The 13883-nt window shown below is 55.5% G+C and overlaps 1 protein-coding gene across 4 annotated transcripts in view; it reads right to left on the bottom strand.

Moving 5' to 3' along the window:
- The window catches only part of TBL1X (transducin beta like 1 X-linked), a 118057-nt gene that overhangs the window by 21109 nt on the left and 83065 nt on the right, over window positions 1–13883 (bottom strand). For all 4 annotated transcript variants that reach the window (XM_037027740.1, XM_037027737.1, XM_037027738.1 and 1 more), the window contains one exon: window positions 8447–8578. In XM_037027740.1, coding sequence (XP_036883635.1) covers window positions 8447–8504 — 58 coding nt within the window. In that variant the 5' untranslated portion in view covers window positions 8505–8578. The remainder of the gene's footprint in view (window positions 1–8446; window positions 8579–13883) is intronic.

Raw genomic sequence — 13883 nt, 5'->3', positions numbered from 1 at the left:
GTCTGTATGTGCTGTGTGCCGCAGCTGCCCACTGCCTGAATATGATGTCCCACTGTTCTATCATTAAAAAAAAAAAAGTCGTCACCTGAGGGTATGTTCACTGATTTCAGAGAGAGGGGAAGGGACAGACAGAACCGTCCTTACGAGAGAGAAACATCCATGGCTTGCTTCCCACGTGCACCGTGACTGGGAATCAAACCCACCAGCTTTCGGTGTCCGGGACGATGCTCCCATCAGCTGAGCCACGCGGCCAGGGCTCTACGCATTTTCAGTGGCTGCTTTGGTGCCCCCAAGATGAGCGGTTGTGACAGGAACTCAAATATGGGCCGTCTGGCCTTTTACAGACAGTTTCCTGCCTCCCGACCGAGGGGAGAGAGCCGGGGGTCTCTCCAGGTCTCTCAGCACAGATGGGGCCCCCGGTGTGTTTTCTGAGGCTGGCATAACCCTGACCCCCATACCCGACATCCCCAAAGGAACACCCCAGCCCAGTTCATGTCGGAACGACGAACGTGATGCCCTCTGTGCCTTCCCGCACAACACCACAAAGCAGAACCCATTTCACCACAATAGGCTCATCGATAGGAAGGTCTTGGGGCATGTCATCCGTGTTGGGGAAAACCACCCCGTCCAAGGACCTGCCTGCCACACTGTGCCCACCACACCGTCACGGGGAAAGGGCCTGAAGGGACGAGACCTGGGGAACACCTTCGCCGACCGAGGCGCGAGGATGACAAGCCGCAAAACAGAGCCAGTCAGGAAAGGCTACAGAAAGAGAAGTCTTTGAACGTGACCCCGACGTGTTCACCTGGGAGATGAAAGAGCACAGCAAGCTTTTCTCTGGAGGGAGGGACAGTGTTTGCGAAACGGCGATGGTGGTTAAGTGTGGGCTCCTATTAAGGATGATTTGGACTTGCGCCCCCCCCCCCAAATAGGGGGGGCAGAGGGCAAAGGAGAGGCGGGGGCTCTCCATGCTGATTGTGCAGACACGGGTGTGGGAGGGCAAGAAGAGGACATCCCCTTGGGGACGGTGGCATGTACGAAGGGACAGAGACACTTGGGGGGAGAGGATGGCTGGTGCTGCGCCTGCCCACCCAGATGACAGGCAGAGGAGAAAACTGTCAGTGAAGTATTGCAAGGCCACAGACGTGTAAGGTCACGTTCCACGTTCCAGAGCTGGCTGGTCTTAAGTGGAAATGGTATATGACCTTCGAAAACAGGCCCTGGGGTAGGTGGCTGTGTCATCTTAGCTAAGACAGGAAGCCCCAACCATCTTAGACGATGTGTCTTACCCCCAACTTTCGAAGTAGCAGGCGACCGCACAGCCCTTAAAAGGATCTTCAGCAGAAGCGGACCTTTTTTTTGATGTTCCCACCAGTGGAAATTACTTGGCTCTGCTAATCAAGGCCCATATTTAAACAACTGCAACTTAGAATCACTCGAGGGAGTGTCCTTCCCCTCCCCCACCCCCAGCAAATTACCATGCAGAGGACGGTAAACCTTGACTCTTAGCTTCCACACACACCCAGGAATGAGAACAGAGAAGACTGCGGGCACCAGGCAGGCCGGTGGGGCTGGCCGGGGCACGTCGCGTCTGGGAGAGAGAGCTGCGTCTCCTACGTAGTTCCATGTTATTAGTGGCAATGGTTATAATGCAACCAGGGAACGCTTTGGGAAAATGCACCTTTCCGTTTTAAATCCTCCCCCAAGCATATGTTTACTGATTTTAGAGAAAGAGGAACGGGGAGGGAGAGAGACAGAGACATCCAACGGTTGCTTCCCTGACCGGGGATGGAACCTGGTCAGATGCTCCAACTAACGAAGCCAAGATGCCAGGGTGAGAACACCCTTCTCAAAGGAAGAGTTGGTTTGCCATGGCACCCTAACAAGGGGTATCTGTGCTGCGACCAATCGCACCGAGCACAGGTTTGTACCCGACGCCACACAGGGGACTCTGAGCTGAGGGCCACCACCTGCGGGCTGCACTCTGCAGTGAGAACATGAGAGGCCCGCTTGGTGGAGGCACATGAATTATTGATGCTACAAGGCTAGCTATGGGGTGTTTGTCTGTCTGCATGAAGGGCCCAGGCGCCCCACTCTCCAGCCACTTACAAACCCCTACATTTTAAACGTGTTTTAAAAAATAATTCTGTTAAACATTTTTAAATTTATTTATCTTTTAGAGGGGAAGGAAAGGAGAGAGGGAGAGAAATATCAATGTATGGTTGCCTCTCATGCGTTCCCCTGCTGGGAACTGGCCTGCCACCCAGGCACGTGTCCTGAACTGGGAATCGAACCGTGATCCTGTGGTTCACAGGCCCGCGCTCAATCCACTGAGCTACACCAGCCAGGGCTGGAGGTAAGAATATTTAAGATCTACCCTCATCGCAGCTTTCAAGTCTACCCTGACACTGCAGTCAAGGGCTGTCCGTTACAACACAGTATCTTCTTGCTGTAACAACCTGTGAGCATAACAGTGGCTGAGTCCCGTGAATCTTTCTAGCAATTCTAGCAAATTGTAGACCCTTAAGGTAGGTATGCGCCCCCCCCACCCCCCACCAAAAACGCATTGTTTATAGCTACGGAGAAGTATTAGCACGTGAGCCATCCCTGTTTCTAAAATTTTAAAGGTACTTCTGCTGTCCAGTAATACGGACAGACTACCCGGGTCTGCCTTACTTATTATTTCCCGAAACTAGTATTTTCCTGTATTACCTCCAAAGCAAAGGCTAACTAACTGTGACACCTAAGAAATGCACGCCTCGCCGTTTCATCACGACTGTCTTTTGAAACAGGGACACCCATTAGCAATGTAAAAGAGCCCCGTGCAGTCCAAGTATATTTTTAGAGACTCGGCTGAACAATAAGCCCCAAACTTTTGTATAAATCAAGAGAGCTGAGCCGTGAAAATGACTTCCCGAATCCGAGGAAACGTGGGTTGCATAAGAAGATGCTCCGAGGTCCTAGGAAACACAATGGAGCCTACTGGGTCATCTGTCTGTCAGCTGCTAGGAGGGCAGCGGGCAACGCTGCTGAATTATTTTGGAGGATGCAATTATTCTCAAATATTAAGAGTCACACCCATTTCCTGGTCATCTAACCTTCTTGCTTCTGGAAGGGGGAAAAAAATCAGAAGATGAGAAATTTGCAACTCCCAGCTATTTTATGACCTGCCCGAGAGTGCTGTGGCACACGGCCGCCCGCCTTCCTGGGGGGGGGGGCAAGAACACCCGGCAACATCCAGTAAAAACGGGGACTGCAGTGTGCTCACTGTTAGGTCCATTTGCGTTCCTCGGCCGCAGGACTCAGAAGACAAAGGGTGAAGAAAGAAGAAGGCCGTTCAAAGGTCACTCGGCAGGAACAAGGACGGTAGTTGGCCCTCTGCGGGCTCACCCAGGGGCCGCCAGGAACCAACAGAAATGTCCATGGCCGTGCTGCTATTGTTAGGAGAATTAAAATCACCTAAGAGTCTAAAACAAAAATGAAGAAACTGCCCGGAACTCTTCATGGCTGATTTCAGGAAGTGGGAAAAAAAAAACAAAACAAAACAAAATAAAACAAGCTTGGCAGTGCCCATGGCTTTTGGAAAACACGGACCACCCCCCCTGGCCCTCTCCCCAGTCTCCCGGATGCAGCCTGGCTGTTTTCCATCCAAACAGGCCTCCTTCCCGCCTGGGCCCAGTGGCGGCCGAGCTGACACGGAGAGCTTGTACCTTGCTGAGCCATCTTTCCAGAAAAGAAAAGCTCGGTGCATTGAAAGTACAGAACAGCCCCGTAGCTCTGTGCCTGGGCTTCACAGCCTCATTCCGACGCCCTGGCCACACTGGAAAGGCGTGGCAGAGGGCACAGGTTGTGCCCCACGGTGAGCAAGTCTCCATGGCTGGTGGTGGTTGTTTTTTTTTTTTTGGTCACCGAGGCTCCTTGCAATGAATGAGAAACGTCTGCTAAGCTGCACTTGACATCTAGAGGGTCCGTGAGATTTCCTACTCCTCCTTGTTTGAAGGATGATATACAGCACAGAGCTGTAACTGTGTCCACACGCTGTAAATCCAAGGAAACTCGCCGAATTCCACGGAGCTACGCATGTTGAGAAAAACAGCCGCCGTCGGGGGGCGGGGAGGACAGTCCGTTCTGAAAACCGCCAACGCTCCTGTGTCCACGACACACGTATGGGGATGTTCACGGAAGCAATAAATACGGGCAATACACGGGCCGCTCGACCACACATCTTACGCGTCAGGAAATAAATCCCAGCTAGGAGGAGTCTTCAGTCACGCTCCAAGGTCTTTCAACCCTCAGGAGGAAGACGCTCGGCGCCCGGACCATCGGCGATGCGTGCCCAATGCGTTTGCACCGTCCACGGTTAGGGGAAGCCCCTCCGGCTAGCGGCCACGTTTCGAATGGCAGGCTTCTCGGAGGCACGTGGAGCCTGCTAGGACACCCAGCCCCGACAACACATCAGTGAACGTCCCTCTCTCCCCCATGTTTCTCTTTCTTCGTGACGCCGGTGTCCCGGCTGTCCCATGGGATTGGTTCAGTGCCCGCCTGTGGCTCGAGGTGGGCTGAAGGCGGACACAGAACCCGAGGCGGGGAACGGCCTCTTCCCTGGGCTCGGGCGGACTTCAGCGCCCGGGTGCCTGGGCCGATGCTCCGAGACTTGGCGTCTGCCCTACAGTCCAGGGAACTGTGACCTGGGCGGGTCCGGCGAGGCTCATGGTATAAAGCCCACGCAGAGTTGGAAACCTTCGTCAGCACGCGGCTGCCAAGTCTTGCCAACTCCTTCCTTCACGCCCTTTGCCACGAGCAGAAACCAGCTCAGCCTCTCGAGCAGGACCCAGAAAAGCCCTAAGGGGAGGGGGTGGGCAGCAGAGCAGAAAGCAGGGGGGTAAATGGTGATAAAAGGCTCGAGTTGGGCCGGTGAACACACGACACGATATACCGAGGACAGGCTGAAACACTGCACACCCGAAACCTATGCCATTTTATTAACCAGTGTAATCCAATAAATGCAGTTTAACAAACCCCGGAGAAACAATGATGTGTAGGAGAGGCCCTGGGGCCCGGTGACAACGGAAAGGCTGTGGCGGCTTCTGATAAAGGGGAAGCCCACTGACGCTCGTCCCAGCAACCCCGCTCCGGGAGGTTGACCCGAAACGTGAACCTGCGTTCACACAGAACCCACGCACACAAACGTTCCTGACACCTTTAGTTGAAAATCACTCCAATGTTCGACAGGAAAACAGCCAGCCAACTGCTCCATATTCCTCCCGCCACCCACCCACACACGTATCCTTAAAGTGGAGTATAACTGAGCAATAAAGAATGAACTATGGCCCCAGCTGGTGTGGCTCTGTGGATTGAGCACTGGCCCGTGAACCAAAGGGTCACCGGTTCGATTCCCAGTCGGGACACATGCCTGGGTTGTGGGCCAGGTTCCTAGCTGGGGGTGTGCAAGAGGCAACCACACATGGGTGGTTTTTCCCCCTCCCTTTCTCTCTAAAACTAAGTCAATAAAATCTTTTTTTTTAAGATTTTTTTAAAAGATTTTATTCATTTATCTTAGAGGGGAAGCGAAGGAGAGAGGGAGAGAAATATCAATGTATGGTTGCCTCTCGTGTGTCCCCTGCTGGGAACTGGCCTGCCATCCAGGCATGTGCCCTGACTGGGAATCGAACCGCGATCCTTGGATTCACGGGCCCGCGCTCCATTCACTGAGCTACGCCAGCCAGGGCAGTCAATAAAATCTTAAAGAAAAAGACAGGAACTAGAGCCACCCCTCCTTCTCCCTCCCTCCCCACCCCCTGCCCGCCATCTTCTACACAGAATGCAAAGACCGAGCTGAGACTCGGCCACACAGAGCCTGCCAGCCCTTCCAGGGGACAGAACCGGCCTGGTGGCAGTCAGGACCGTGTCACCTGCTGCACGGCGTGGGGCTGATTTTGCGTGACTGAGACACGGGTGAGGAGGAGGCAACACAGGGCTCCGAGGGGAACCGAGACCGAGAGAGACGCGTTGGCTTTTTCTAAGCTGGCAAAGAGATTGACTGCGGCAGACCCAGAACAAGGTGCCGAGGGCACTTTGATCTCTTCATAGCCTCTCCCCGTCGTGGGATTTTACCCCCCCCCCCCCCGACCCACCTACGGCTGGCCTTGGAAGGGAGAGAGACCTGCTATAGAAACCAGCCTGGGGGAAATCCTCTGCCTTGCTGCCTCTCCACCAGTTGCCAGGTGACAGAAACTATCAACAAAAGGAGCCGGGAAGGTGCCAAATGCGGAAGTCTGGGCTTCCTGGGGGAGGGGTGAGGTTCCCCGACAATTCGAAGAGGCTGCCAGCATCCAGCCCACGGGATGGCACCCGCCGCTGCCGCACCCCACAGAGATGCTCGACCTTGGCCTTCATGTGTCCTGATGCCCACAAACTCGGGAACGACAGCCCCCCTCGCAATCTGTTCGCACAGGGGAGCAGGTGTGTTGCATGGGGTCTTCATTTGCACACATCGGGGGCAGGGATGGGCTCCGGGACAGGAAGGCGCACCCCTGCGGTCCACGTGAGCCACTCTCACCGGCTCCCAGGTTACGGGCTCCGAGCGGCCAGAGTCGATTCCCAGGTTTGCCATTTGGTTTGTGTACCAGCATCTTGTACTACGTTCCGGCCACAGCTCACAGGAACGATCTCATCTCTGTGCAGGAAGGACGTGCCCTCTCCATGGATGACACCCACTGGGGGCCCGGGTGACCGAGACCCACCCAGGCTGGGGCAGGCACACGGGTTTGTTTATTCACAACACGCCACGTGCCCGAAGGATCTCACCCCTTGGCCCAGGAAAGCCGTTTTCGGCCAACAAGGCGAGGCTGCGACGGACACAATGACTTGTCCAAAGCTCAGAGCTGGGACTGCTGGTCTGGCTACCATGCTGCCCCCCACCTCCCCCCGCCTCGGACGCAGACGCAGAAAGAGCCGAGCTCAGGAGCTCAGGGCCAACGCTGCTTCCCCCCCCCCCCCACCCCGCAGTCCCAGCACCCGTGCCTTTGGGAAGTGGGAGCTGGAAACTGGTTTCTTTGTTGCAACATCAAGTTGTAGAAGTAGACTCTATAATACCGAGTGTCTAAGGCGTAAACTGGGAGGGAAGCCACTGGCTCTGGGCTGGACTGTGTCCTCTACCCTCAAAGGCGAGTGGGTAAAGTCTTCTCCTGGGCCCCCTCGGAATGTGACTTCATTTAAAAAGTGTCACTGCAGGTCTCATTAGTTACCACGGTCACAGTGGAGTGCGAGGAGCATCCACCACGGCTGCCTTCCCTTCTGAAGGCGAAACCTGTTACTCGTGGGCAGGCACCCGCACACAGGGAGGATGCCACGTGAAGACAAAGGCGGAGGTGGGGAGGGGGTGGGGGACCCATCTCCGAGGCAAGGAAACCAGCGAAGCGGGGGGGAGGGGCCTGGAACAGACCCCCCAGGAAGGACCAAGCCTGCCCCACCTTGATGTAGGACTTTCGTCCTCGAGAACTAGGAGGAGATAAGGAAGCTTTGTAACCAGGCCTCTTTGTGACAGCAGCTGAGGAAACATGCGGCAGGACTCAGGGCTGCTCCGGAAACCACCCTTGTGGGGTACGTCCACGGCGATGAGACCCACCAAGCCCAGGAGGCGGGGCCCCCTGCGGGCAGGCAGAAGGGGCAGCTGGACACGGGGCCCCGCCTGCGCTGGAAATGGGTGACTTCTTCAGTGGGCACGAGGCTGCCTGTCCATGAAAGCCGTTCTGCAGTCTTTCATGAAATCTCCTCAAGTTTTACGAGTGAAAAAGGAGCATCCCCTTTAGAAGTTAATCAAAAGGTTGATTTAAAAAAAAAGCACTCACAAGCAGTTCTGGAAGGTGAGGTGACGCTACGCTGTTGGGAGCAGGCCCGATGTTGTATAAAGGGGAAAACCAAGGCTGGGTGACGTCCCAGGGGGTCTCGCGGGAGGAATCCCACTCGTCTGTGACAAAGCCAGGCCCAAGCCCGGTGCACCCCTCAGCCCCCTGTGCTGCCCCCGGAGGTCAGCACCTGCTAAACACCAGGTGCACTCTGAGTACAGGGAATGTGCCCTTGGCCTCTATGTTCCTCACCAGGAAGGAGACTCTTCGCCATAAGCACAGGCTCAAAGAAATGCATGCCCCGCCCCCTCCCATTTAGAGGGCATGGGGAAGCTGAGTGCATCAGACATCCCTCGTCTACGGGGCTCGTACCCACGCACCAGCCCATCAACGCTCACGAGATGCCCGAGCACCACCTCCAGCACAACAGCTCTTGTCTCCTTTCCAAGGAGACCCCCCTGATCTGAACCATACACCCCTTCACGCCGCCCCAGGAACGGTCCCCGAACCTGCTGCTGTCCCCTTCAACACTCCAGGCTTTGGCCGCCAGCCTGGCTGGTCCCCGTGGGCGGCCCTGGACAGACGCGCGGCCCTCTTACCTGACTCCTGGAGGTACCGATACACCAGGAAGTTCACCTCGTCACTCGTTATGCTCATCTTAGCCTCACCCCGTGACGACGACGACGACGACGACGACGAGGACGAGGTCTTCACGGAGCAGCAGGCACCCTCTGCGGGAAGGGCGGGGGGAGAACACGGAGAGACTCTTCAAACACGGCCCAACACAGATGGCGTTCTTCTGCATTCTCTTTGAGACGATGAGAAACGACCACACCCACAAAAAACTTCCACCCGGGACGTTACTCCCACGAAGCTAACACTCGCCTGATTCAGGTTATACTGTGTGACCCGCGTGTTACATAAAACTCTCCTAATTATTTACCTAAAAGACAAATATCCCGGTGAAACGATGCCCAAAATAGGAAACGCTAGTGTGTTTTATAAGGCTGGCCTGGGGTCAGGTTCCACGCCAGGCTGACGCAGACACACTCAGGGGCGAGAGGAAAACAAAATCAAGCCGACGTTTTGTTTGGTAAAAATCACGTGTGTGTTATGATGGCCGTGTACTTGAGAACGACCACGTGTGGAATCCCACTGCCCGAGACAGACGCCCTTGGGCTTCGCCTCTCGGTGCTATTCCCGACAGAAGGGGGTTCCTGAGTGGACCAGCAGGCATGTGACCTTGACACCCTTCACTCACAAGAGTGTAATGGACAAGCTCACCACCATCACGTGTACACGGCACTGAGGAGAAACGGAGTTGTGAGCGGCTAGGCAACTATGTATCGGGCTGGCCAAAAGTTCCTTTGGTTTTCCCATAGGATGGGTCGAGCAGCACTTAGGTGTCTTTCACTTCCTTCGAAACAATTTTGTTTGATTGCATTGCCACAACTGTTACATTAGCATGCGTTAAAAAATAGACTTATCGAGATCTGTGAGTTTCTGTGCAGCCATTTTAATACTGACGATGGAAGGAAATATGCAACATTTTCAACATCTGTTGCTTTATCACGTTATAGAAAGTTAAAAACGCAACTGAAAATGCAAAGAAAAGTGATTTGTGCCGTATAGGGAGAAGGCGCCGTGACTGATGGAACGTGTCGGAAGTGGTTTGCAAAGCTCTGTGTTGGATTTCTCGCTCCCTGGACGATGTCCCACGGTCAGGGAGACCAGCTGAAGTGGAGAGCGATCCAATCGAGTCATTCACTGAGAACAATCAATGTCCCACCTCATGGGCGACCAATCAAAATCTCCCAATCAATAAAGTGATTGGTGAGAATGAAAAACGTGCCTTTTATTGTACGGGGAGAACCGCATGGACCCTTTGGCCAACCCGATATAAACTTGACCTCCTTCTAGGAAGAGGCCAGGTCTCAGAAGCAAGGATGTGGAGAGAAACTACACCCCCCATTCCCCCACCCCAAGAGGAACTCACTGCATCCATCTGCCTGAGGCTTCCAGGGCCTGGACGGGAGGGGGACTTGGGGCTGAAGGGACAGTGGGGACTGTGAGACCATCTGGGGCTGAGGCAGCCGGGAAGATGCTGGCTTTCTTCCCAGCGACCCTGGCGAGCACGGGAACACGCTGACCCACAGAGCCGCGAGCTGACGCCCAGGTAGGGCCCCTGTGCCCCGAAACTCCAGGATCCACCCGCCCCTCAGCCACAGCCGAGAAGAGCCGCGTCGCCTTCTGGCCACGGCTCCCACCACAAACCCCGCAGGCCGTCAGGGACCTCTGTTCACGGTCCCCGTCTTACCTTCCCAGGCACTTGTACCAGTGGCGAGACTTACCGCCAAAGGAGGATCGGTGCCGTAATGATAATGTACATCCGTGCAACATCGACCATCGTAAGCACGTTTACGTGAACACCTCAGGGGCGTCAGGGGCATTATGAGCACCCCAGCCGTACATTCACAGTCTCGTACAGCTGCCATCGCCTGCAGAACCTTCTTAAACAGAAACTCTGTCCCCCCTCAACACTCACGCCTCAGCCCTCCCCCAACCCCAGGCTCCCACTCTATCATCCACTGCGTGTGCCTGCAGATTTGACTCCGCTCCTGACTCCGCTTTATTTTTTAATCCTCACCCAGGAACGTGTTTCCTGACGTGACAGACAGAGGCAGGGGCACAGAGGGAGAGACTGATTGGCTGCCTGCCGTACATGCCCAGACCAGGGATGAAACCCACAACCGCTGGCTCTAAGCAGGACACTGCTGCACCCCCCGCCCCTGCCCACCCGAGCCGCACCAGCCAGGGCTGTCCTAGTCTCTCTGTGCTTGAGGAAAATGAAATGCAAATAGAGAGCAGAAACAAATGGCAGAGTATCTGCCGCGTGGAAAGTGTGGTGCTTGGCAATACTGGGAATTACACACACACACACACACACACACACACACACATACACACACTTGTGAGAGAGACCGTGACCTCTGACTATGTACCCTGGGCCCGGGGCAGGGGCCTGCCCTCTGTGCTCAGTTTCCAAGTGGAAGGTCATTACCGTCTCCTGCATCGGGGAGAAGCAGCTGGCCTGCACCTTTCTGCAAAGAGCGGTTTTCCCGGATGGATGACGCAGAGCTTGGGACACCTGTGCTGGCTGCAGAGCCGGGGTAGAAGGGGGTGGGAGGGGGCACTTGGGGGCTACGTGCTCGGAGCCAGGCAGCCTGCCCTCCACCAGTGTGCGCCATCCCGCCTGGCTGGAGACCGCAGGGCCTGCTACGTGACTCGGCTCTGTCATTTCCACACGAAGGAGAGTAACGGCAGCCAGAGGTGGGGGCGGCGGCCGTGCGAGCTACCCTGGTTATTGGGTCATTCGGCACCTGTGCATTTCCCCAAAGAGCGACCTCACACGGCCTCCTTAGGGGTGGGCGTACGCAGCACCCTTGCCCGAAGGCCCCTGAGAGGGGGCCCTTGGGCAGCGGACCATGCGGGCGGCACGCACAGAGCCCGTGACGGAAAGCCCGTGACGGAAAGCCGCACGTGTCCTCCTCGGGACACCTGGGCACACAATGGTCAGCCCGGCGCCTCGCTGGGTCCTGGGGTGCCACAAACCGAAGGGAAAAAAAAAACTAAACTAAACACACACACACACACACAAAACAGGGCTTCATGAGCGAGTGGTGTTTATTTTCTTGCCTGACCCGGTTTTCATTCCACACGCCTTCATGAGGCTGGTGTGAGGAGACTGGGGGAATGATGGAGGAAAAACACGAGAAAGAGAAAAAAGAAAAAAAAAGGAATCCTTCCACCGTGACTTAAAGCCACCACGTTCCCATCGTGAGGCCTCAAACAGCAATTTAAAAATTACTGCGGGTGATGGCGTCCCTGGGGTTGCCCCTCTAAAACAAGTCATCATTTGGGGGGGGGGAGGGTCAAAGCCCGTCAAGAAACCAAAGAGAAAATGATCGGTACCGTTGCATTGCACGATTTAACTTCGACATGGCCGCGCGCCTTCCATGAACCCCGGTTCTCTCCCCAAAACAGTTAAAAACTTCGTTGCAAGAAGGCAACGCTCTCTCCGGGGTCCGCTTTATGCGGCGCACGCTTGGGCCATCGCACCGTGCTCACTCCCTGGGAAGAGGGGAGGCTGCCGCCAAACAAGATCCGGCTTGCGCTTGAATCACGAGGGAACCACCGAGAGCCGGCGGGTGGCGGTACTGCAGGCAGACAGGGGCGCGAGGTGCGTGCCACCAGGGAGGCTGCGCCTTGCAGGAGGAGGCCGAGCTCGGTGCGTGCTGATGGGAGAGGACCCGGCAGGGCGGTGCCGATGCGATGGGGCTCGTCTCTGAACAACCCGCCCCGCGCTGAAATGCGCTCCCACACTCTCTGAAAGCAGTCCTGCTTCTGCAGGGACGCAAGAACGCGCGCCTCACGCCTGGGGTCTACATTGAGGCTGCCTCCAGCCACGCTCTGCTGCGGGCACAGGTCTCGGGGACCCGTTTCCAGGCAGACTGGGCCCCAGGGCACAGCAGGAGCGACGCCGTCTGGCCCCAACAGCCCCCTCCTAACCGGCCCTCAGTCCCGACGTCGAGGCCCTGGCCCCCGCTCGCTTTCTCCGGGACAGTTCCTCTCCTCACGGGTGAACGGAGTTTGTTTTTATTTCACCATCGCCGGTCAGAGTAAGATGAGAATTGTAATGCCCGCATTTCTATCTGCATCGCCCCCTTCTGAAAATCGGCTTGGGGGCCTGAGTCCGTTGGATGCAGCAGGCTGGGTTTAGCCAGTACGGGCAGGACAGGAAAGATGGTGGAGGGAACAGCAGGAAAATGCAAGCAGGGGTTCCGGTCCAGTTGTTTTCTTTCCCACGTATCGTCATTTCTCAACGAGGACATGTGTACATTGTTTGACAGTCACGAAAAAACATCCCCCAGAGATGAGATTCTTTCCCACTAATCCTACACTTTTATTTATTTACCCAGAGGCAAATGCTCCAAAATTATTAATATAATCAAAGAACGGTTGTGTTATGACTATGTCCTAGAAGCAGCATCATTAAAAGGCAAAAGCAGCCCTGGCTGGTGTGGCTCAGTGGTTGACCGCTTGCCTCAGACCCAAAGGGTCGCCGGTTCGATTCCCAGTCACGGCACAGGCCAGGGTCGTGGGCCACGTCCCCAGGAGGGGGCGCACGAGAGGCAACCACACATGGATGTTCGTCTCCCCCTCTTTCTCCCTCCCTTCCCATCTTAAAAAAGAAACTCTTTTTTAAAAAGAATAAATGAAGCCAAGAATAAATCACTTGGAACCAGAGGACATCTGTAAAGGAATATTCCGTGACCGGGGAAAATGTCCAAGATATACGACTTTGTAGAAAGCGTTGGTTTCCAGATGGAACGTAGGTGCTGCTACATTTTTGTTGTGTGTACACACACACACACACACACAGAAGACACTCTGCCTCTGCGGTGGGCTTCTATCCGTGTGTGGGTGCCCTTGCCCATATTTTGCAAATTCTCTCCTGTGAACTTGAACTGTTTTCCCACTCGTTAGGATGTAATTAAATCCTGGCACCGTCTTCGGACAGAATCCGCCTGAGAGCGATTCAGCCCTTGCGAATAGGCAATGAGGCCACGGGGCCCGGGGAGCGGAGAGGAGGGGTCTCGGATTAGAAAAATAATGCCTGTGTTGAAGGAAGACAAGGATCCCCAGGGCGAGGCGTTTAGAGAGGGTCCCTTGTGTGCCTGGCTGCCCCTTCTGGGTTCATTCAGGGCCGGTGGGGGCCTTCCTCGGAAATGCGTTTCCATGTCGATGGAGCACGCTGACGTGACAGAAAAGACGTCCCATCCCGAAGTCCCATCCCAAACCTCCTGCGCCCGCCCCCCCGAAGGAAACCTTCCTAAATAAGCATGCTCGACCCAGGAACAGCAAACCACGGCTTGGAATGCCCTCGTCACACAAGCCGGGCGACGTGCCCGGGCCGAACCGCACGATTCTCCTTTTCCACCCTCGCCCTCCCTGCGCAGTGAAGCGCAGGTACAC

The sequence above is a fragment of the Sturnira hondurensis genome, unplaced genomic scaffold, assembly GCF_014824575.4.
Source record: "Sturnira hondurensis isolate 20B ecotype Veracruz unplaced genomic scaffold, ASM1482457v3 Scaffold0019234, whole genome shotgun sequence".
Lineage (NCBI taxonomy): Eukaryota > Metazoa > Chordata > Mammalia > Chiroptera > Phyllostomidae > Sturnira > Sturnira hondurensis.
This window is presented reverse-complemented; position numbering and strand designations above follow the sequence as displayed.